This window comes from Hemicordylus capensis, chromosome 8 (genome assembly GCF_027244095.1).
Source record: "Hemicordylus capensis ecotype Gifberg chromosome 8, rHemCap1.1.pri, whole genome shotgun sequence".
Taxonomy (NCBI): domain Eukaryota; kingdom Metazoa; phylum Chordata; class Lepidosauria; order Squamata; family Cordylidae; genus Hemicordylus; species Hemicordylus capensis.
This window is the reverse complement of record NC_069664.1, coordinates 20,639,538-20,665,109: the sequence shown is the minus strand read 5'-3', so window position 1 is coordinate 20,665,109 and position 25,572 is coordinate 20,639,538. Positions and strand designations below refer to the sequence as shown.

At 43.7% G+C, this 25,572-nt stretch overlaps 1 protein-coding gene across 9 annotated transcripts in view; it reads right to left on the bottom strand.

Annotated features, from left to right (window-relative positions):
- ST3GAL4 (ST3 beta-galactoside alpha-2,3-sialyltransferase 4) overlaps positions 1-25,572 on the bottom strand; it is a 148,592-nt gene that overhangs the window by 19,672 nt on the left and 103,348 nt on the right. For 7 of the 9 annotated variants that reach the window (XM_053269224.1, XM_053269228.1, XM_053269227.1 and 4 more), the window contains 4 exons: positions 11,016-11,094; positions 4,295-4,376; positions 770-850; positions 472-569 (listed from right to left, as the gene is read on the bottom strand). In XM_053269224.1, coding sequence (XP_053125199.1) covers positions 472-569; positions 770-850; positions 4,295-4,376; positions 11,016-11,031 — 277 coding nt within the window. In that variant the 5' untranslated portion in view covers positions 11,032-11,094. The remainder of the gene's footprint in view (positions 1-471; positions 570-769; positions 851-4,294; positions 4,377-11,015; positions 11,095-25,572) is intronic. The other 2 variants (XM_053269223.1, XM_053269230.1) reach the window with 2 other exon arrangements.

Below are 25,572 nucleotides of genomic sequence, written 5' to 3'. Positions count from 1 at the left end.
TTGGTTGCTACACATTTTTGCAGAATCCAATCGTATTTGTCTTTTTTCCCTTTTAGCGTTTACAGCCAAGCCAGGAGGAACAAATGGGTGGGTGGAGATATTCTGAGGCCTGGGAGTTATAATCCAACATCTGAGCACCCCATACTAGGGGATAGGAAGGAAGGCCATTGTGGCTGGGGATGATGGGAGTTGTAGTCCAACGACACTTAGGGACCCAAGTTTGGAGTCTATAAGATGCTCTGTGCTCCTTGGAGGAAGAGTGGGGTATAAGTGTATACACAGACACGTGCAGAACAAGCTCAGATCTGTACAGTGATTTATAATGTTGCAAAAATTATCCAGAGTGAAAGTGAAAATCCTCCAGCAAAACCAAAACCAAGAGAAGAAGAAGAAGGAGAGGGTGAAACACATGAGCAGGGACAAAGACAGAAGCTGTGTGCTAAAAAGAGATGAGACAACTAGTTTGCTTACCGGTTCCTTTAGTACCATATGGCAGTTCATACGGCGAAGGGGTCTTTACCCAGAAGTAATCCTTTAGCTGTAAAAAGAGTGGACGTTCCCGTGTGTAACTGCAACAGATGCAGAGGAGAAGATCATGCAAAGATGGCATGCTACATATCATGAGACTGCCGCTGGTTCCTGGGTTTACCTGCCCTTCCCACCAGAGTCTGTTATTAGCCAGCATTATCTGTGTTCCCAACCCCAGGAAGAGCAGAGGAGACCCATGGAGACCCTGTTCTCCCAGCATGCAAGGAGCCTAGTTACTCACTTGGCTATAAGCTGTGCAGCTTTCCTTTCCACTTCCCCCAGCGGGCAAGTCATCTTGTCATCTTGCATAGGGAAATAAAAACTGCAAGACAAACAGCAAGACCAAAAAATAAGTGTTGTTGTTTCCCATTGTCCATGTGCAATTCAACAGTGGTAAGCCCTCGGCACTTGGACCAGAGAGGTTCGGGTTGAAATGCCACCAGTGAAGCATGCCACCACAAACCATCTCAGCATGGATCAGCTAAAAAACTGACTGCCACCCCAGGCAGAAATCCATTCCTGACCGGGAAAACATTGATAGCTAATCCAGGAACAACAAATGGGCAGGTGGAGATATTCCAAGGCCCTGGAGTTGTAGTCTAAGAAAGTCTGAGGACCCGCCTTGGCAAGAATTGACATCTTTGCAAAATCTGTGGTCTAGGATTGCATTTTACCATAACATCCAAAATTCATTCTAATGGCTGCCAAATGGTCCCCTTAGGCAATTCTTTTGAAAGCAAGTGCCACGTAAATGCTGAAAAGCATTGATTCATAACCACTTTCCATTTAGTCTGTCCGACATTACAGCAGCCAACGCCTCCGGATAATAAATTACGAAGAGGTTTGAGTTCTATTCCACCCTATTAAGGTCACTTGGTATACCCTCCAGAGCAAGGGGTTTGTTCCTGCTTCCTATCTCTGGAATCTCACTGTTTTGAAATATCGAAGAGCATTTATACTTCCATGAAGTTTTGCCTTCCGCTCGTTTAAAGAGGAGATACTGCAAGGTCCCCTGTGGGGAATGACTCTGCTCTTGTGACGAAAGCGTGGTTGAATTAGAAGCCTACGTACTCTTACATTGCTCTTACGATACACATGGTAACTTTATTTCTCCCATTATTGCCGAATTTCCTGCCAAATCTGTGGCATTTTATATCTCTTTGCTTTTCTCAGGTCATGTCTAGCCAATAACTGAAAGGGTAGCATAATATGTTTCTGCATATTTGCATTCGTGGAAAGACTTCAGGACTGTGTTTACCAAGTCATATTTTCTGTTATCATAACTGTTTATGACTGTTTTGAGAGCTAGTTGGATTATGTTTTACTTTGAGCCATGCTTTTATCCTTATCTATGGGTGGTTGGTTTTTTAAATGAGTCTAAATTACCCTGAACTTCATTTTATGTTTTTATGACTGACTGTTTTTTTTATGAATGCTTGGGGGGGGGGGAGGGGGGAGGTTGGACTGTGTTTTACCCTTAGCCATGTTCTTATTCTTACCTATCAGGGTTTTAAAGTTTCCTTTGTATTTGTTCAGTTTATTGGCCTCACAAGGAAGACATTTTGCAATTTTTGTACTGTCTGGTATTTTGCTGGTCAATAGGCTGTAATAAAATACTGAGCCCTTTCTCACGATCATGGGAATGGGCTTGAGGGGCAAGGGGAGGAAACCTTTGAAAGCTTACCTCCTCCACAGACGATCTGTTCTTCTTTGCTGGGTTTGTGGATCGCACAGACGATCCTCTACCGCTACTAGCAGCGGGGGGCGGGGGTTGTGGCTGGGATGCCCTTGGAACTCCCACAATGCACTGCATAATGCACCAGCAGGGAGCCCTGAAATCTCCCAGCCTGGCAGACGATAGAAAAAATGAGATCAAGGGAGCGCTTGATCCCTTCACTTCATTTTGAAGGGGGCTCCCTAAGTGGCTTTGCCCTCATGCAGCCACCGGGAGCCAGTTCTCACACACAGGCGTAACCGAGCGGGGCTTCCTTAGCCCGGTTTTGCCTGGGCGTGAGAACAGCCTCACTCTCCCTCTCTCCAAGGTTCCTGGCGGGATTCTTTCCCAGCCCTGCCTGGAGATGCCAGGGAGTGAACCTGGGACCTTCTGTAAGCAAGTCATCGCTGAGAAAGAACTGTCACATTCACAATGAACTGGGCTAATAAACCAGGGGTTGGCCTGTCCAGTTGCTGTTGAGCCACAACTCTCACCACCACCAGCCACAACTCATTCCTATTCGAGTATTTACTCAAATAGAAGATGACTCTAAATCTAAGACCCCCCTTAAAAAAACAGAGGTTAAATACAGGTTAAGCAGGGTCTGCCCTGGTTGCATATGAAAGGGAGACTAGAAGTGTGAGCACTGTAAGATATTCCCTTCAGGGGATTGGAGCCGATTTGGGAAGAGCAGAGGGTTCCAAGTTCTCTCCCTGGCAGCATTTTCAAGATAGGGCTGAGAGAGATTCCTGCCTGCAACCTTGGAGGAGCCGCTGCCAGTCTGTGAAGACAATAATGAGCTAGATAGACCAATGGTCTGACTCAGTATATGGCAGCTTCCTATGTTCTCTTTGCTCATGCACAACCCGTTCGCCATAACCCATCTGCAGTCTAGTTTGCCCTCCAGATATAATCTTCTGTTCCGATTCATGGACTTAACTTGTGCCAGTACTCACTGGGGCTCAGTCCCAGAGGCCATCTAACACCAGGGCTCTTCCTACGAATATATGCAGCAGGAGTAAATTAAATCACTCCTGCACAGGTGCAAAGTGCATTTCTGCACTGAATAACTTTACAGAAAGTCTCCACATGCCAGAGATTAGAGGGAAAGACCTTCCAAGTCAGCATGTTTTCCAGAGAGATTCAAAACCTTTGGCCTCGCTTGTTCTAGGCATTTATTTGGTTCAAAGGTTCCTATCATGCCTGGTGGCGGCAGGTGGCTCACAGCAGATTAAAACAAGACAAGAAACGATGGCTCTGTCTGCAGCTACAGTTCTGTCTGTGGCTCCAGATAGGCCATGGCTCTTGGTTCACCACTCCTGCCTCTGGAAGGTCATTTTGTTAGAACAGGGGACAAGGCCTTCTCTGTAGTGACACCCAAGCATTTGTCCGACTGTGGATTGTGGAAAGCGGTGGGTTGCTCTCTCTTGGGGGGCTAAAATGGCCCCTTCATTAGTGGCATTTTGGCAGGCAGCAAGGGCACATTGGTTCCGCCAGGCTTTTAGTGGGATACAATTTTAGCTCTCAGCTGTTGTATGAATTCTTTGTAGGGGTGGGGGGAGAGATCCTCAGTTTTGCTGTTGTCATATTTATATTGTTTAGGCTAATTGTTTTTAATACAGAATACAGGTGTTCTCAAAATTGGGACCCCAGATGTTGTTGGACTACAATGCCTATCATCCCCTGCCACAGTGGCCTAGGATTATAGGAGCTGTAGTCCTACAACATCTGGGGACCCACGTTTGAGAACACCTGTTTTAATATATACATTCATTCATTTATATTATATATCCACCTCTCTCTCCCTCTCATAAATGTTGAGAGTTGCTTTGTGGAGCCTTTTTAGGGCCAGAAGATGGAGTACAGGGATCCTATCTAAATAATAAGTTAGAATGAATAGCAAACCATCTGCAAACTGCAGCCCATCTTGGAATGAAAATGATGCACTGTCTGATTCAGAATATGAATTTGCCTTTAGAAGAAGGCAGGGCGGGGAAGGAGATCAATAACCCTTCTGCACCCATTTGAATTTGTTTAAAGAAATACACTCACAGCTGTATGTACCTTTCTTCCCGGGATATTGTATACCACACCATCACCAAAAATATAGCCAATACTCCAAGTATCTTCCATCCTGAATATGAAAAGAGACAGTGCATGGTCATACGGAGCCATTCAAGTGTACGTGCAGAAAACATGGACTGCAAAGTGATGGAGGCAGGGAGAGAACCAGTGTTGAATATGACTCCCTAGGACTCCAGCCATTTCAGGGCTAAGCCTCATTCCAGAACATGCAATACAATCACAAAGAATTGCCTCTGACCATGTACAGAATGCATATCCTTCACCACTATGAAGCAAAGAGAAACTTTTAAAAGTAGTGATTCTCTTTCGTTTAAAAGGAGAAGAGCAACTGACACTGTCCATCCCCAGCACAGCATCACCCTGGTGGCTGTTGCTGGTGTCTCACTTATGTTTCTTTCTAGACTGTGAGCCCTTTGGGAACCCGGGAATGATCTTATTCATGTCTCTATGTATACCGCTTTGAGAACTTTTGTTGAAAAGCGGTATATAAAGGTTTCTAGTAGTTGTAGTAATATTAGTAATAGTAAGCAACCTCAAGCCACCTGTGACCTTGTGAGTCCTTTTGGGAAAGGGAACCATTTTCTTATAACTTTGCAATGCAAATCGCTTTGATAATTTTGTTGTTGTCACTGAAAAGGGAGGAGAGCTGGTCACGTGGCAGCAAGAATGAACTGTCCCCTTTGCTAAGCAGGGTCCATCCTGGTTTGCATTTGAATGCATGTGTGAGCACTGTAAGATATTCCCCTTAGGGGATCAGGCTGCTCTGGGAAGAGCACCTTCGTGCTTGCATGCAGAAGGTTTTAAGTTCTCTCCCTGGCACCTCCAAGATAGGGCCGGGAGAGACTCCTGCCTGCAACCTTGGAGAAGCTGCTGCCAGTCTGTGTAGACAATACTGAGCTAGATGGATAGGCTGTTAGGCAGTGCTGGGGAGGAGAGAGTTGGCATGGTGCATGTCGGCACCAACAATGTTGGGAAACGTAGTCTGGAGGTCCTGGAAGGAAAGTTTAGGCTGATAGGTAGCATATTGAAGTCCAGGACCCACAAGGTAGCATTCTTAGAAATGCTACCTGTTCCACACACAGGGCCAGTGAGACAGGCAGTGCTGAGGGGTCTCAATGTGTGGATGAGACGACGGTGCCGGGAAGAGGGTTTTGGATCTGTTAGGCACTGGGATACATTTTGGGGCAAGCAGAACCTGCACAAAAGGGACGGGCTCCACTTGAACCAGGATGGAACCAGACTGCTGGTGCTTAAAATAAACAAGGTAGCAGAGCAGCTTTTAAAATGATGCCTGGGGGATAGCTGACAGGAGCGATGCAGTCTCTGATTCAGCAAATGACATCCCTTAAGGCGTGAATGCTTCATATAATCGGAAAGGGTACAGAGTAGAACCAGGTAAAGAGCAGACAGAAGGATGTGTTAGCTGGTCAAAGAGACCAAATGGCCATAAGAAAGACAGCTCAACACCAGGTAAGAGATTCCGCATATAGGCGCTTATATGCCAATGCCAGAAGCCTCCAAGCCAAGATGGGCGAGCTGGAGAGCTTGCGAATGAAAACACAGATATAGTGGGCATAATGGAAACATGGTGGAACAGTGAGAACCAGTGGGACTCTTTTATTCCTGGATATGAACTCTATAGTAAGGACAAGGAAGGGAGAATCGCAGGTGGAATGGCACTTTATGTCAAAGAAGGGATAGAATCTAACAAGCTAGAAAACCTAGGAAGATCGGAGTCCTCCACAGAAACTTTGTGGGTGACAATACAAGGCCTGAAAGGAAATGTGCTACTGGGGATGTATTATCGCCCTCTGGATCAAAATGCTGACAGTGACTGAGAGTTGCAGAAGGAAAACAGGGAGGCGTCAAGGAGAGACGGAGTGGTAATAATGGGTGACTTCAATTACCCACACATAGACTGGGTCAATTCACATTCAAGTAATGACAAGTAGGCCAAATTTCTAGCTACACTGAATACCTGTGCCCTGGAACAGTTGGTCATGGAACCAACCAGAGAGAAGGCAACCTTGAACTCAATCCTGAGTGGTGCACAGGACCTGGTAGCGATGTCAGTGTTGTGGAGTATTTAGAGAACAGTGACCACAGTGTGATCAAATTCAGTATTTATGCAAGGAGAGAATCACCAAGGAAGTCTAACACAGACACTTTGAACTTTAGAAGAGGAAACTTCTCTAAAATGAGGAGTCTGATTAAAAGAAAACTGAAAGGGAAAATCAAGAGCATCTCTCCACTCCAGAATGCATGGAGTTTATTTAAAAGCCACAGTAATCGAAGTCCAGCTAGAATGTATACCAAAATTGAGAAAAGGTACCAGCAAGTCCAGAAAGATGCCAACATGGCTAAGAAGTAAAGTCAAGGAAGTTATAAAGGAGGGGGGGATTCCTTCAGAAACTGGAAGGCCTGCCCAAATGAAGAGAACAGAAAAGAACACAAACTCTGGCAAAAGAAATGCAAGAAGACAATAAGGGAGGTGAAAACTGAGTTTGAGGAACATTTAGCTAAAAGCATCAATAACAAAAACATCTTTCAACACATCAGAAGCAGGAAACCTGCCAAGGAAGTGGTTGGTCTGTTTAATGAGAGAATGAAAGGGATCATTAATGAGGATATGGAGAGTAATTTGATTTATTCTCATTTTTAAAGATAAACAACGGGAAATTCACTTATAAAAGCTCTCTTATAAAAAGGTTATAAAAGCAAAGGCCCCTTTAAAGGGGAACTCATCACACTGCAAGATAAGATAAGGAGGGTGTTTATGGGCAGGAAAGCCCTACCTCACACCCACACACTTTACCCCAGAAGGGCAAACAAGCCCCGAGGCAGCTTTGGTTGACCTTCCTGTTCAGCTTCCCGTTCAGATTGGGCTCTCAGCTGTGCATGCCATCTGGAGGGCAGTAGGACACCAATGGGGACCACAAGCCCCTCGCAAGCTAAGAATACACAGGCAGTGGCACCACTTTAGAGGTGACACTGGTCAAAGGGAATGCTGCGTTGGACTGGGAGACCCGAGTTCAGATCCCCGCTCAGCCATAGAACTCCCTGGAGGTATCAGGGCCAGAGACTTGCCGACTTCACAGGATTGTTGGGAAGATATAGCCATGTACACCACTCTGGGCAATTGGGAGGAAGGGTGGGAAATAAATGTAAAAGTAAAAATGCCCGCTCCTGCAAAACCATGCAGTCCACCCAACCCAACACCACTTCAATGAAACAAGTCTGATTAAGTGTGTGGAGGACCCAGTCTGGATTGGGACAGCAAGGAGGAGGGGGCTTTCACCTTTTGCCCCCATCATGGGCCCTGATCCAGGTACCTACTATCCTTGCAACTATTTAACCAGGGATAAAAGTTCCCATCAGCACCAACGCACACATTTATTCCGGGCCAACTAACACACGCAGAATGGGTGAAAGCAATCTGGAATGGGATCACAGTGGAGGCGGGGGGCTAAAGACCCTCTCCATCTACCATGTTCCTGATCTGGATTAGCCCTCCGCAGCGGGTAAGCAGCCTGACTAGAGAGCAGAAAGCTGTTGGTTTGAATCCCCCCAGAATATGGGAAACTCCTATATTGGGCAGAAGCGATACAGGGAGGTGCTGAAAGGCATCATCTCATACTGTGCGGGAGATTGCAATGGTAAACCCCTCCTGTATTCTACTGAAGACAACCACAGGGCTCTTGGCAATGTGGTTGCCAGGAGTCGACACTGACTCGATGGCACAATCTTTCCTTTCTTTCCTGCATGCTATTTTACAAAGAAAAGGCAAGCATGCAGCTGTTATGAACTATTATATTTATCTGCCATTTTCCAACAAAAGGTCTCAAAGCACTTGACACAGAAAAATAAATGCAGTGGCTCCATGTCCAAAAAGGGCTGAAAAAAGAAAGATCTAAAAGTCCAAAAAGTCTAAAAAGAAAGACAAAGCAGACATCAGCAACAGCTACGGGAGGAATGTTGTCCTGGGGCTGAACAGGGCCATCTGCTTTCCTCCTGCTTCAGATGAAGAGAATCACCACTTTGAAAGGTGCCTCTTTGCCTGGTGAGCAGAGGTTTAGCCCAGTTGGCAGGGGTTAAAGAAACATCTAGTCCGACTCTTCCATTAAGGTACGATCTACCTTAGATAATGAAATGATTTTTCTGGCTGCCAATTAACATTTTTAGTAGTTCAATCACTCAGGTAGTAACTTCGTATTAAGCTGACAGCACACTAAAGTGAAAAAGAGATCTTCGCCAATTAGCCATATGAGCGTCAGCTAATCAATTTAAATGGGAATAAATTTGCTTATGAGAAAAGCCATTTGCTCTTCGTAAATGCACGCTTATTTTAGATGATGCAGGTAGGTGTCACATCAAGCATCCCCTACACACACACACACACACACACACACACACACACACACACACACACACACCTTTTCCCACACAGCAAGGGAGTCTAAAATGGCACCTAGAGACCTGCAGTTTTCAGAGGTGGTTATATTAATGCTATTCTAAATATAAAATAAAATGAATCATAGCAAAACATAAACAAAACAACAATAATAAAAAACTTACTGCCAGTTCATCAGGGACAGCTTTTCAATGAAACAATTCAGAACAACATGTTCTGAAGTAAATTCACTGAACATTTCAGACCAAATTAGCTGAGGGAGGAGCTGACGTCATGATTAGGAAAATATATGGAGCACCAGTGGGAAAGGCGATTTATTTATTTAAAACATTTTACATCCTGTCTTTCCCACACTCAAGGGCCTTTCCCAGACAACAGGCTTAACCTTGGAATTAAGTGGGCTAAAGTAGTGCAAGTTGTGAGGTAATATATTAGCCACATATAAGTGCAATAAAGATAATTTGAAGAAACCTCTGGGCCATTCAATTAAGGCTGCTTTAATAGGGTTCCTAATAGGGATCCTTCCACATTTTTTCCATGCACCATTCATACCGTTCAAGCCTGTGTAGGGTGTACTAATCCCAGAGTGGTGCACTGAGAGTGGACTACTCCCAGTAGTACTTTATGGTGAACATAAGAACATAAGTAGACTTTTCTTAAAGCCTCATTTTTTGTTTTTACCTTTCCTTGGTGATCTTGTGGAACATTGTATGCACCCACACCGTGCGGTGGCGGGGAGTGGGGGTTCCACAAGATCACATCTGCTCCAGGTGTGGACAATGAGGGAGGCTCGGCTGTCATGCAGACGGGACAGGGCCTTCTCAGTCGTTGCCCCCAGGAACTGGAATGCCCCCTCAGTCACCCATCTGATCCTCAGTCTCCATCACAGTTATTAGAAAAGCGTGTGAAATCTTGGCTTTTTACCCAGGCTTTAATATGATTTTTTTCTATCGCTGCTGCTTTGTATCTTTTATTGTTATATTGTGCTTGTTTTTTAATCTTTTAATCAGATCTGTATTTTTATATTCTAGCTAATATTTTAACTGAGTAATTTTTGTAGTCTTGTTTTAACTTTTGTGTGAACCGCCTTGAGACTGTTTTAACAAAAGGTGGTATAGAAATCTAACAATACATAAAATAAAACCACCAAGCAAATGTCTAAAGCCTCGCTTTTTTTTTTTTAAACCAACCATTTGCTTGGTGATCTTGCACAACATTGTATGTACCTGCACGGTATAGGAGTGAGTGCATATGATATTCCGTAAGGTCACCAAGCAATCCCACCCCCACCCCACCCCAAAAAAACCCAACAAAAAAAAAAAAAAAAACAGAGCAAAGTGAGGCTTTACGAAAAGCCTACTTATGTTCACCATCAAGTACCACAGGGAGTCAAACAGAGTCAGGAGGCTTTTCAAAAGGAAAAAGAGAGATAAATTTTATTAAAAGAGGGAAACAAAATGCACCACATGGTTGCATAGAACAATGTTCCGCAAGATCACCAAGCAAATGTTGTTGTTGTTAAAAAATGAAGGGCGGCTTTACGAAAAGGCTCTCTATCAGCATGGCCCCTCCATACATCTCAGAAGAAACATCAGTTTATATTGGATATATCAAAGTATCCCCAAAAAGCCGCTGTAAAAAGTGGAAACTTTTAGTGCGGAGATCATGGAGGCTAAGCTCCAATGTTCAGGGGGAAACCCAAATTGTGTAAGGAATGTTCCCCAGTATCTCAGATGGACTTCAACATAAACTGCCCGATGTGTGGATGCACACCTCCCCTTCCCATGGTGAAGCAAAGTAAAATTGCCATCTGGGAATGGCCAAGGTGGCATATAATATCAGATTTTTAAGAACAGGCAGCATGTAGGCGAAATTACTCCTGCGTAGTCCTACTGAAATTACACAGTCCTATACAGTAATGACAGAGTAGTACAACTGAGCGACTCAGTCTGGATGCTGCTCAATATGCCACTGAAATACAAAAACAGCAATACAAACAATAAAAACTGAGAAGCAAATTTAAAAATAGCAGCAGGTCAGTAATGCAATCCTGAAAGTGCCAGTCATCGTACAAATTAAAGGTCATTTTAAATAAAGAGGCCTTTAAGAGTGTTTTAAATCCCTAAAAGCTGGCCAATTTAAATTTTGAGCCACCTGGCTCAAAATTAACCCTCTCTCTCTCTCTCTCTCTCTCTTTTTCCAAGCAGTTTACATTTTGCAAATAATTAGGAAGTGTGCTGCATACAATGGGTAGAAGGAGAAGGTGGCTGGACTTACGAGACTTGTTGATCATTTTTATCAGCAGATGAAGAATCGTCCTGTAGCTTTTGCTCTCATCTCGACTGCTATCGGTCACCTAGAAAAGGAAGAAGAAGACATACTAAGTGTGTCACATCACAGGAGGAAGCTGTTATTTTCCTTCTCCACATGAGAGATAAAAGACAGTTTCTTCAGGGCTGGTCCAAAGGCTGGTGGCACACCCTGAGTGAGGTGCCCCCCCCCTTTGCCCATGCAAACTCTCCTTGCCTCTCCTGCTGCTGGCTTGCCATGGCACATTATAAAAACATTGCCAGAAGCAGCTGGAAGCAGCAAGAGTGGCGAGTGGAGGGGTGAGGACAACAACTGGGTGGGCAGCCGAGCAAGGGGAATGTGGAGGGCCATCAGCGCCCTTCCCCACTTGGCATCCTAGATGACCACCTAGTTCACCAAACAGATCGTTTCCTGTTATTTTAAGCACCACAGATTTCAAGAAGGTGGTGATGGTGCGGGAGAAGCTTTCAAGCATTTTTACAGGTTCAGGCCACTACCACATCCGGTAGCTGTGAATTCGACAGAATAAGTACTTCCTTTTGTCAGCACTGAATCTATTGCCAAACAGTTCTGGGTAACTTCTAGTGTTATGAGAGTGTGCAAAAAACCAAAAACCCTCCATATATAATTCCTAATTTCATAAACTTCTTTCTTTTTTCTCCAAGAATGTAATAAGCACCCACCCCCCACCCACACACAGCGGGGAAATGCTTGACTAACAAGCAGAAGGTTGCCGGTTCAAATACCCACCGGTACTATATTGGGCAGCAGCAATATAGGAAGATGCTGAAAGGCATCACAGGAACATAGGAAGCTGCCATATACTGAGTCAGACCATTGGTCAATCTAGCTTAGCATTGTCTACACAGACTGGCAGCAGCTTCTCCAAGGTTGCAGGCAGTGTGCATCTCACACTGCGTGGGAGGAGGCAATGATAAACCCCTCCTGTATTTTACCAAAGAAAACCACAGGGCTCTGTGGGCACCAGGAGCCGAAATCCCCTTGACGGCACACTTTACATGCTTCCATATAAAAAGCTGTCTATATATTGAAAAATGAATGGTGAGAATATCATACATTATTATACAGAAATATTCATAACTCCTCCCAAAGTATATTTAAAGGCTGTGCATACAACATACACGTATTAATTAAAATCACACATGCACACAGTCCATAAGAATATCCCCACAGAATGAAGTTACAGTACATGTCCCGTGCCTGAACCCCACACATCAAGATAGGCAGACACTGTTCATTGCTTCTGACTACTCATGATCTCACAAAACACAACGTATTTTTGCTGCCTTATCAAATGTTCACAGACATATTTCAGAATTGCTTATTATATGTGAATGTGTTCCAGGCCATAGTGTTTTGCTATCCATACAATAAATTTATCTAGGTCTGCTGGTCTAAATCCACTCTATATTATGAGCTTCTGTTTAAAATGAAAGGCTTTGCAGAAAAAAGTTGTACGAGGGAACACACACACACACACACACACACACACACTCTCTCTTACCTTTTCAACAAAAAACATTTTTTCATGGTAGGCATACTTATTTGATAGGATGCAACACAGAATAAGATTATTATTGGATCTCTTTTGATGCGTTATTCAAGACTTAGGAAGACCACTTAGCTAGCTACAACAGGTATCAGATGTGCTTCACAGCCACTGAAAGCATCAAGTAACAGCAGTGCCGATTCATCGCAAACAGGAAGGTAATTAAAAAGTAACAGGTCAAATCAGACTCTACATACGTGGGAAGAATCCTGTCCTGACAGAGTCATCTGGTTCAGGAGCTGAAAGCCAATCTCTTGGGGCAGTCTCAGGATTTTCGCTTGCCACTTTCCACCCCTGTTTGGTTAGCTGCGGTTTCAAAACTCTCGCATTAAGCAAATTGAGGTGAAGCAGAAATTTATACTGTGTACGTCCAACCTTCCCGCAAAGAGTTTCAATACTTCACAAAAGGAAGTGTCCCTGCCCCTATTCAACATTTCACCTGTGCTGAACTCTGTGTTGGTTTTGTTTTTTTAAAGCCCAGTCATGTAAATGCAAATAATGGGAACCTGTTTAAATGAGCAGAAACCTCGTTTGGGTGCTAAAGTGGCAAAAAGTGTGGAGAGGCTGTGCAAAATGGAGAAGCATGGTATAAGGGATCAACAACAACTAAGACGGTTCCACGGACAATGTGAAAGCAGCTGAATTTAAAAAAAATATTTATTCCGTAAGAATAAATCTAGCTCTGTATTGGTCTATGCTGATTGGCAGCAGCTTCTCCAAGGTTTCAGGCAGGACTCTCCCAGCCTTACCTGAGATGACGACAGGGTTTGAGCCTGGGATCTTCTGAATGCAAAGCAGACACTGCGAATGAGGTACGGCCCCATCTTCATTACAGACAGGCATAAAGTCAAGATGCAGGAAGCCAAGAGCACCTCTCCAGATATTGCACTTTGAGAAACTCAAGAGAAGTGACTGAACCCTCAAGAACAGGCACCCCAATGTCCATGTGTGCGCACACACAGAGAGAATGTTTAAAAGTCTCCTCGAAAAGCCAAAGTGAGGGAACTGCTTTACAGGGCCTCTAAAAGGAAAGCAACTGACAGTGCAAGTCATTCTAACATAAAGGTAAAGTGTGCTGTCGAATTGGTGTTGATTCCTGACGACCACAGAGCCCTGTGGTTGTCTTTGGTAGAAGAAGGGAAGGGTTTCCAGTGACTGTTGCTGGTCTCTGTCTTATGTTTCTTTTTAGATTGTGAGCCCTTTGGGGGACAGGGAGCCATCTTACTTATTTATTATTTCTCTATGTAAACTGCTTTGGAAACTTTGGTTGAAAAGCAGTATATAAATATTTGTTGTTGCTGTTGTTGTTTACCATTGCCATCTCCTGTGCAGTATGAGATGATGCCTCTCAGCATTTTCCTGTACCGCTGCTGCCCGATATAGGTATTTCATATAGGCGAAACATATCAGCAGGGATTCAAACCGGCAACCTCGGACATGCTAGTCAAGTCATTTCCCTGCTGCACCATTAGTGGTTTCAATACCTGACCATCAAAACCTCTCTCTTGAAACAACCACCACCACAACAAAAAAGTCCCTGCTATTATTGTTATGATCAGTCCTCAAAAATGTTATTAGATTGGATCCCTTTATTATGGTCATCGACCAGATAAACAATCATCATACAGTTTACAGCAGGCAAAAAGAAACACCAATGTAAGCATCTCTTGATGTATTTTACAAGCTATGAAACCAAATTTAGTCTCATTTAAGAAAAGGGAATTATTATGATCGGACAGTAGATGCTGCAGGTAAAACATTTCAGTATGGCCAGGATAACTTACTAAAAGAGGAGAAATAAAACTGTTTTGGATATCCTTAAAATATAAGCAACAAAGCAGAACATGTACAGTTGTTTCAATGGTGGTGGTGGTGGGGATATTAAAATGTTCAAAAGCTCGTCCAGCTGAGTGGGAGACTAAAGAGTTCCTACAGGCACAAGATATTAGTCTTTGCTAATTTGGTTTTTAAAAACCACACCATTGACTTTTTTTCTTCCAAATTGCTGGGAGGATACATCACAGACAAACAAAATGGAGCAAATTGCTTTCCTAACAGTGTAAATCTCCAAAGATTCAGCAACACCTGAGGTTTATTTCTTCATCAAATGAATGCTAATTGTCCAGGACTGTATTTTAGAACAGTGTTCTAAATCACAAGGAGAATGCCCCCCTGTGTACACAGCTCATCTCTGCAAACACTCTATCTGTGGAGAGGAGATGTGTCTTAGCATATCTGCACGGGGGTGTTATCCCTTTTGCTAAGCAGGGCCCACCCTGGTTTGCATATGAATGGGAGACAACATGTGAGCACTGTAAGGTATTCCCCTTAGGGGATGGGGCCACTCTGGGGAGTAAGGATCTGCATATTTGCAGATTCCCACCCTGGCATTTCTAAGATAGGGCTGAGGGAGACTCCTGCCTGCAAACTTTGGAGATGCCGCTGCCAGTCTGTGTAGTCAATACTGAGCTAGATGGACCAATGGTCTGACTCGGTATATGGCAGCTTCCTCTGTTCCTACTTGAGTACAGCATTCATGGTTTTCTAGCATCTGAACAGGGCTATGATTTAAAGCTGCTTGACATTTCAGCAAAATAAAAAATAAAAAAAGAAACTACACACATAGACACAGAACAGGAAATTCTACCTCTTTTCTCTACCTCCGGGGGGGGGGGGGAATCTACATGCCAGGAAATGCAACCAGTTTCAAGAATTTTGACATCAACAGAATTCGTTCTTTCGGTTTGGACAGTACTCTGGCCAGCCCCTTTAAATGCATGGGGGAGGGATATGAGTATCCGCTCCCTAACAGGAACACAGGAAGCTGCTTTATACAGAATCAGACCACTGGTCAATGTAGATCAGTATTGCCTACTCTGACTGACAGCAGCTCCCAAGGTTTCAGGCAGGAGCTACACCCAGCCTTACCTGGAGATGCTGCCAGGGATTGAACTGCATGCAGATGGCCCCATTCTCTAAGGCAGGTGAGGGCAGACCCCAGGGTTTCTCACTGGGGGACTTCTCCAGGTCTTTATTGCTGTTCCTCCTTTCTCATCTTTAAAAAGATAGTAAACACTAGTGCTTCCTCAGAATGAGTGTGATTTTTATTATCCTTCTCAGTTCTTCTTTTCAAATATAGGGGTTATTTTTGCAAAATGTCTCTCCTGCTACGTTTTTGTTTAAAGATTTGGATTTTTTTTGCTTACGTTTTATACATGTGGCTCCAGAAAAATGTGAGTAAATGTAAAATGAGTGCCAGCACTGTGCCAGAAACACCTTACCTTTTCTGAATTACCCATTCATAATAGGTGAGTTCTATAGCTGCTCTGAAAGGCCCCAAAGGATGGTAAGTCTATGTTTCATCGCTTTGAGTTTATTAACACAAGTTCTAATTCCACGCTTTAAAAAGTTGTTGCACAATACAAAAAAATCTCCATAAAGAACTGTTTTAAAAAATCAACTCTGACACAATGAGACCTTCCTTCCTTAACAATGTAGATAGCTGAGCATTAACCACCAAGGCAAATAAAAATTCCACGAGCCACCTCTTCCATTCCTGGACAATCCAAATTTGTTTGCTTTCTTTGATGACATAGTTCCTACCACTGATGGAAAAGGCAACATTCATTGAATGACCAGATTATACACCGCCTGCCACCATGGAGGAAGGGTAGAACAAACAGGTAACAAAAAATAAAATGAACAGGCAGTTCAAGGTTTAAAAGACATTCCTGCAGGTCGTGGAATAAACCCAGGGTTACCAACCCCGATACTGTACATATTGACAAAGAGATTTAACTGACTGAATACAAGAGCAAAAGAACTGGATGAAGAAGAGTTAATATATTACTGAGCACTGTACATGTTCATCATACAATCAATTAATCATCCGTCCTGTTGAGCACAGTAAGACCCCTTCTTGCATCGGATTACAGCAAGAAGTGAAATCATTAAAAGGAACAGAGGAAGCTGCCTTATATCAAGCCAGACCATCAGTCCATATAGATCAGTATTGTCTATATTCTGGGAAACACACCAGTGGAGATTCTAACCAACAGCCTCTTGCTCTCTAGGCAAGTTGCTTCCCTGCTGCACCATAGAAGATAACTATACCCTAATTTCAAGACATACTTTATTTGAAGGCATCTCTGCACACTGGGGCTCAGGAAATCCACCAGGCTACTAGTCTGTGATAAGCAAAATATGATGCCTGATGTGCACTCCCTTGTCTATCATCCTTTTATGACAGTTAACATGATTACCCACCTGACATACAGACACCTCCACCAAGTGGTAGACTATACAATTTGCACACAAAAGGTCTCAGGTTCAGTCTCTGACTTCTCCGATTATCAGAACCGTCTGCTTAGACTAGAGTCCCCATGCTTAGAAGAGAGTACCACCACCAGTCATTCCAGCAGTGTGGCAGAAATAACCTGGGGTTCTTTCTTTGTGCCGCTATCTTAGAATTTTGGATTGGAAGCGACCTTGCAGGTCTTCCGGTTCAGCCCCCACTTGCTGCAGGAAACGGCTATATGGTTGATCTTAACCTAGCAATCTTGGATTTTGAATATGTAAACAAGCCTTTGGGTGCAGGTTGTTCAAAAATATTGCCTGGAAGCAACTGGCATGCATTGTGCATTCCAGCAAGGCAGAGGAAGGATTTACAACGGAAGTGAGCACAAGATTGCATCTATATACAGTATGTGACGTATGGAGATACCCAAGGAGAAAAAAGGTGACTACCTTTTTCCAAAATGCCCATGGGGCATCTGTTATCTGGACACACAGAAACACACACCAGTGTAAACATAGCTACCCTAACAAAGACTGGTGAGCTGTTGGAAAGGTCATCCTTTCACAAGAGAGCCAGCCCGATATCATGTTGCACCTTCAGCAGCACCCCATCACCATCCAAGTGCCTATTTAAAGTGCCTATTTAAAGGACAAGAATATGTAAGGGTGGCAGCTTCATTCTAGTGCCTTTCAAAGGCCATTGAAATAAAGAATATCTACCCCCATCCTAGGAAAACAATGTTGCTAAGAGTCAAGAACACACAATACAAAGGCTGTTGATAAAACTGAAGTATACAAATAGCTGCTTAGTATGACAATGCCACTGTTTGGTAGTGGTGTGCAGAACCGATTCAATTCGAACCAGCCCAGTTTGAATTCGAACCGGACTGCCCCCAGCCCCAAAGGGGGGCTGGTCTGAGATCAAGCTGAACCGGGTCCAGTTCGAATCAAACTTGTTCAGCTATGCTTGTAAAGGAGAGGATTCACCTTTACAAGCAAAGGGGATTCCCTACTAAAAAGGGGTCCAAGGGGTGGCCGTAAGGTGCCCTCTCACCCACCCTCCCCTCAAACCCCTTTGCTTGTAATGGGGAATCCTTACTGGATTCCTCTTTACAAGCAAGGCACTAGGACCAGTTCGACAGCACAAATGGAACCACTGGTTCTAGTAAACCGGTTCGTGGACTGGCTGTTCAGTTCGAATTCGGTTCTAGTTCAAATGGAACTGCTGCGGACAGTTCCATGCACACCCCTAGTGTTTGGCCTTTGTGGGGGTGCAGTGAAGCTTCAACAGAAGGCATCTCCTTGCCTAGTTCAAATCAGTCACAGATCTAAAGGTAATACTGCATTATCAATAATTTGTTTTGTTGTTCAAGCTCTTAATGGTGGAACAACCCAGCTTTAGGAACTGCACCATGATTCAGGAAGTTACCCCTTCTGCACATTTATAGCATTATGACCATTAAATAAGAAGGGAACCAGAGTGGGCATAGCTTGTGGTTAGATTTTCCTTGCCAGAAGTTCCGCTTTCATATGTGTTGCTTTTTTAATTATTATTTCAGAAAAACAGCTATTGCGATTATTCAGAGAATACTGCACGCAGCTGATACTGAATGCAGCTAGTACATGATGCATAAGAATCACCTGGAAATCAAGTACAAATGTCAGTTTTCATTCTTCTACTATTATCCCCAAAGTAGCATTGGTAAAATCTACTGAACCATTTCATAGATCTGGGAAATGCAGTCTTTAACATGTACCACATGCGTAGAAGTTATTACAGAACAGAACACCGGAGAAAAGAGAACATAAGGAATGAGGAATGAAGGAAAGATCAACACGTTATGAAGAAACAACGCCTGGTCATATGAATTCATCAAGTACGTTGATTGTGCTTATGCTCTGTTTCCTCCAAGGAGGTCAGGGTAGCATACATATTGTCACCAAAGCTTTAATTCTTTTTGGAGCAACAACTTCAGTACTATGGTGCTGTCTGAGGTGCTGAATCTTATTAAGCCAGCAGATATCCTGCTACCTGAGATTAGCGACTATTCGATCTATCTATCTATCTATCATATTTCTATACTGCCTGATATATATATCTCTGGTTGGTGTACAGAATTTAAAATGTTTAAAAGTCACAAATTAAAATACAATACGATACAAATTTTCCTGCTGCTGTTGACTTCTGATATGCCAGACCAAGCCCATATAGGCCTCATTCCACACCTCATGGTTCCACTTCCAGCTGGAACATGGACAGGCAATTCCTATGTTCTTAACCCATCTTAATGTGGGATGGCAACAACATGGAAAAATAACATCTGCATGTGGTGGAGTGATGACTCACTCATCACAAACAAGGAGCTGCCACAAACGGAAGATGCCAGCAAGAGCACAGCTGTCATGTGAACAGTTTGAGGGTTTGCAGATGAAGGCATCACACACACACACACACACACACACACACACACACACACACACGCAAACACCCGCCCTTACAAGTCTTGAATGGCCACCATTTCCCCTGCAAGTCTGCTGTTTGGCACTTCAGCATTTCTACACATGAGCAGATGTGGGATGCGGTACTGGCTTGATAGCCGACCTGTCCTTAATTACTTCAGCTCCTGAGGATTATATTTTAACGCAAAGCAGATGTGTGATGATGACGTGGAATCTTGCAGCTTACAGGATTTCAGCAGATGTTGAGGAAATCAGCAATTGGAACTGCAAGCTGGAAGAGCCTCAGAAGCATCCCCCATGGATGGATGCTCCCAGATAATGCTTCAGTAATGTTGCTTAGATTACGGATCCTAACTCAAGACTACACTGTGAAAGATCTCAAGGACTGCACACTCCATTTCATTTACAGAAGAGGTTCCCAACCCTGGGTCCTTGAGAATGATGGGAGTTGGAGTCCAAAATCATCGGGGCACTCAAGGTTCAGAATCCATGATTTGCAGAATCCAACACCACACCTCTCACTGCCAAAACCATAAAAACAAGACCTGTTATTTGCATTGCTTCACGACAATAGGACAGATTGATACTGCTTACCTACCATTATTTGGGGTGCTCACATCACAACAAAAGTTAAACAAAGAATAAACACTGGAATATTTGGCTGTGTGGGGAAAAGAAGCACATGCTAAACTCAAATTTAGACTAGGCAAACATTATTTGTGGTTGCTACCAACTTGCTCTCTTCCCCCCAGATTCCTTTTGGCACACAGGCAGAGGGCTTAGGAGAGAAGCGAGTCTTCTCTTGTTTGCACTGGGATATGAAGAAGGTACGAAACAGGGGGAGTCCTCTCCTGTTGCTCAAAAGAGATTCCCGCTGTTTCTTACCCTCTCAAAAATGGCATTGGAAATGAGAACTCTGGGGAGGAGATCTGTGTGGTGCTGGTAGTATCCTGCTCGCCAGAGGGGTGAGGGCATCTCAGCACTGGAGAGCTGGCAAGTGGATTTGTGGGTGCCTGGCTAAACTGAGGAGGCAGATCCAGCATGCAGGCAAGTAGGCACTGGCTACAGAACAAGGTGGAGACTGTGTGTTTGTTAGTTAAATAGGTTAGGTACTCACACAAAACAACAATAAGAACAGGCTCAGACCTCCTTAGTTGTGTGGCTTTGGGGGCTTTCTCTGCTTATGGTTCCATTCTGGCTAACCTTAACGTCCACATGAGTCAAAACTATCCTTTTCAGTTCTGCTTGATTGCAAAATGGCTGTATTGCTTTTCCTGAGGTCTTTGAGGAAGTCTGTTAGTAGGCTATTTTTTAATTTCACTGTCATCCTCTTGTTTCTTTTCTTTTATGGCTTTCTACAGACAGCAAAGGAAACAGAGCATGGACAGCCACTTAGTTAAAGTGTATTGGCTGTAGACCAGCAGAGAATATACAATATACGTAGCAGCAGCACCGACAGTATCATCCTAGATTCAAAAATGTTAGCATCAAAGGGAAGAAACAGTACTGATTAATTCAATTTAATCAGCTTTTGTCAAATGCTGCAAACGTTAGCACAAAACCTAGCCACACTATCAGAAATACATACATAAAATGCATCAGACCTGCCTGGCATTTTCACTAAAATAGGTGGAGTGAAAAGTGGAGTGAATATCTCTAATAAAAAAAGTGGAGTGAATATCTCTAAAATAAAAGTGGAGTGAATATCTGTATAGTAAATACAGTACAAAGTGACATGTTCCACCATTTCAACATCACCTGTTTCACAAGGGCAAGCACACTCAGTAAATGGAATGTTACAATACCTTCCCTCGAGTACAGCGAACGGCAGGATAGTAAACCGGGCTAGTGTAAATGCCCTCCGGTGACTTGGAATGATCAGGTTAGAAAGATAACTAGCAGCTTTTCCTGAAGCCCCCAAGACTAGGGTCATTGGGATCCGAACTCCGATATTTTTGGAAGCCAATATTCCATATACATTGCTGGAGAACCATTTTGGCTTTATACAGTCCCATGGATATTAAAATGCATGGGCTAAATCCAGTATGACTGAAGTTTTTCCTCCAAAGACTCCTCCAGGCAGACTGAAAACCACCCGACAGCGTTAAAGGGGCCAGGCCAACCAACAGAAAGAATATTACTAGTTTAAACCAAAAACCAAGTAGGTAAAGCCAGGCCCGTGCCTCAACTGTGACTAAACCTACTGCGAATGCTGTGCTACATTAGGCAGATGTCATGGAACTGAGAAAACAGACTTAAGGATTTAGACTGAACAACTTCCAATGGGCCGTAGTCCTTATAGGCACACAACTGTGTGCCACACAGCAACTGCACTACTGCTTTTGCCTCAGACACCTATATTGCAGAAGGAATGTGGTAACCTCCACTAGGGTGAACGAATCAGAGGAAAGCAACACTTCTCTGGGTGCTCTCCGAAGAATACTTGACTTGTGCCTTCCATGTGCAAGTGGCGTGCAAAACGACTCCCAAATTAGGTAGGCATTTGGTGCAAGGTAGAAATTCACCTCTGCTTGAGTGAAGAAGCAGTGTTGTGCAGAGACTGAACCAGCGGAAAAGCAGTCTAGAAGAAGGTGACACATAGGAATAAAGGAAGCTGCCATATACCAAGTCAGACCATTGGTCTATCTAGCTCAGTATTTGTCTACACAGACTGGCAGCAGCTTCTCCAAGGTTGCAGGCAGGAATCTCTCTCAGCCCTATCTTGGAGATGCTGCTAGGGAGGGAACTTGGAACCTCAGATACTCTTCCCAGAGCAGCTCCCTAAGGGATGTGCTTACAGTGCTCACACATGTAGCCTCCCATTCATGTGCAACCAGGGTGGACCCTGCTTAGCTAAGGGAGCAATTCATGCTTGCTACCACAAGAACGGCTCTTCACTCTAGACCACAAGATCACATTCCTCCTAAAGCCTGTGCATTTTTAATGAAACCAAAATTTCTCACACAGCAAAGGCCGAAGAGCCTTTAAACCATCCAAGCACTCCCCTGAAATGCAATTAAAATCAGAGGACATGCCCATTGCACAGATTTGGAATAGAGCCCTTCTGTTCTGCCCTTCCTCTGAACAGTCACTGCCACACCCACACCCTGCTCAAGTTTGATCCTTTTAGACACTTTGAAACCAACTGTTTTCCTGCTGCTTCGGGGACTTCGCAGAAGGCAGAAACTTTAAAAAGGCCACAGCCCACAGACCTGCGAGTTGAAGGTTCCTGGGAAGCAATCTTTGTGGCAGCTGCCATGGGAGCCTGTTGGCACAAATTGCATGCTACTGTCCTGAATACCTGCTGTATACTCAAAACCATTTGCTCTCTAAGTTGCTGAGCCCCAAACTGGGAGAGTCAACATATAGGAGTCAAAACTTTTAAAGCCAAGCCAGCATTCATGCCCAGGCTGTACAAATGTGTTCCATTAAGAGAGATTTTTTGCATTGAGAGGTTTTGCATTTAGGAACAGTCCATCTGTGCTCTCTGGCTGGATGTTAATAAACAGCAAGATGTTGATCAGCTAAATGAGCAACAGCTGGGGACACAGGTAAATTATCAGCAGCCACTATTTGGCATGTAATTATTTTCCATTGCGTCAGACTCGTTGCATTTTAATGTAATGCCGTTTGAATGTACTACTTTATGCTGGCAAGGACCGTAATGAAGATTGATTGATTTCAAACAAACAAAGTGATAAACAAGAATGACCCCATCATCTTGATGCCTGCTACAAGTCCTAGAGTACAAATCTATGCAGGGTGGAAATCCACTGGGCCTTAAAGATCTACACCAGGGGTTCTTAACCTTTTAAAAATAAGTGTACCCTTCAGTATACCCTAGAACAGGGATTCCCAGATGTGTGTATGCACATGCATACACACACACACACACACGCACGCACACACACACATGCACGCACACACCCTTACCCCAATCACTGGCTCACATACACACTAAGTTACTCATAAGCAGTCTGGTTGAAGTTAATGGGACAAATCTACTCCGTGCTAATTTTCTGAAGCCCATCAGTCAAGCTGAGGGGAGGGGTGAGGATCTGCTGAGTTTCAGCACGCAGCCAGCCAATCAGGAGCAGAGAAAGTCTTCACTCTCCTCCCTCCCTTTCTGCAGCTGACACATTGCTGAAGAAGTGTCAGCTTCTGGCTGGTGATCCTCAGATGGGGAAAAAGTAGTTGTGTAGAAGTATAGAGGCAGAAGGGCTCTCGGTTCCCCCTGGGAGCCATTTAAGTACTCCTAGGGGTACTTGTACCTCCTTTTGGGAACCCCTGATCTACACCATTTTAACCAGCAGGGCAAGATTTCCTAAGAATATACCCAAAAGCTGATTCTGTGGGCTATGGAATGAATTTTTTTTAATTATTATTATTGGGGTGGGAGTTTGAGGAAGTGCTTCCATGGTAATTATTTCATCAGTGCCAAGTCTTAAAATCCTAGGCTGGTGACACTGCAGGCTACTGCTCATATATATGGCTATGCACCCCACACTGATTACCCAACCCTTTTACTGCTGCCAAACAAGAAGTGAATCTTGAACTTATGCAGCTTTGGGTTACTGCAAAAGCCATTCCAAAATGCCTTTTCTCAGATCGAATCAATGCGGTTTGCTCACCCCACTCTGGAAGAAACCGTCTTGCTTTTTAACTTTTTAAAAAAAATCTCACAGGGGAATGTAGAATTCAGTACTGCCATCAAACTGAAGATGAGTCTTTGCACAAACCCGTGCTGCTAATTGTGCAACTGCACACACACAATAACAGAAATCTCCATTAACTAATTGAAGCCCTTTTCAGTGTGAAAATATTTTCTGCCAAGTGACAATCATAAGAAGAAGGAAGGATAGTTTTGGTGATACTGAAAGCGGTCGAGAGGTCTATCAGAACTGAGGCAGGCAGCATGAATTGGTCCCTTTGCTAAGCAGGGCCTGCCTTAATTTTCATTTGGATGGATTACTCCATGAGAGTACTGCAAGATATTCCGGGAAGTGCTCTGAAAAATTGCAAGGGGTGTATTAATGATGGATTTGTAATGCTGAGATTTTCAAACAACCATTAACGAGAGAGAAATTTCTCATGATTACTGAAGAAAAGTCACACTATCCAGATCAAACCAAGACTAGGGTGGAGGAGAGAGAAAAAGGATGAAGTAATCTGGTTTGGATAAAACCCGAACAGATCTGGCGGAATTCACAAGGCACCTCAGAACAAAGTCACCATTAGGAAACAATTATGCTGCCATACAGATCTGATGGAATAAATTCAGACTTAGCCATTCTCTTTGCAGTTCCTTCCTCATTCACAAAGTTCAGTCTCCCACATGTTGAGACAATTTGATTCAAGGCTAAAATCAAATCAAACCCCATTCGCATACAAGCCCGTCCACCCCACCACACCCCACTTCTGAGTTTGCTGATGCCTGGAGATTTTCTTCATGTAACTGGACTGCAAAGATTGTGTATTCCAATGAGATGCTAGTACATGTAGTGGAAGGGAGAGGAAAAACTTACCGTGTTTCCCCAAAAATAAGACAGTGTCTTATATTAATTTTAGCCCCCCAAAATGCACTAGGGCATATTAGCGGTACATCAGAAATTACTGCTAGGTCTTACTTTCGGGGTAGGTCTTACTTTCGGGGAAACAGGGTAGGTGAAAGCCTAATGGAAAACTAACAGCTGATCTATACACTGCACAGCAGGTCGAGTGAGCTGGTCTCAGCCTGGACTGCACCACTTCAAGACACAGGTGGGGAAAAATATATATGTGTATATATATTTATTTAAATTGATCCTAAAGGTAAAGTGTGCCGTCAAGTCGATTTCGACTCCTGGCACACACAGAGCCCTGTGGTTTTCTTTGGTAGAATACAGGAGGGCTTTACCATTGCCTCCTCCCGTGCAGTGTGAGATGATGCCTTTCAGCAGCTTCCTATATCACTGCTGCCCGATATAGGTGTTTCCCATAGTCTGGGAAGCATACCAGCGGGGATTCGAACCGGCTACGTTCTGCTTGTTAGTCAAGCATTTCCCCACTGCACCACTTAAGGTCCTCTTTTATTAAGGTAACTCAAAGTGGCTAACTGCATAACGATACAGATAATCAAGGCAATATTAAAAACCGTAATACAAAAGAATATTGAGAGTTAGCCATCAGAACAGATAATCAGTTCAGCTTCCTCCAGTT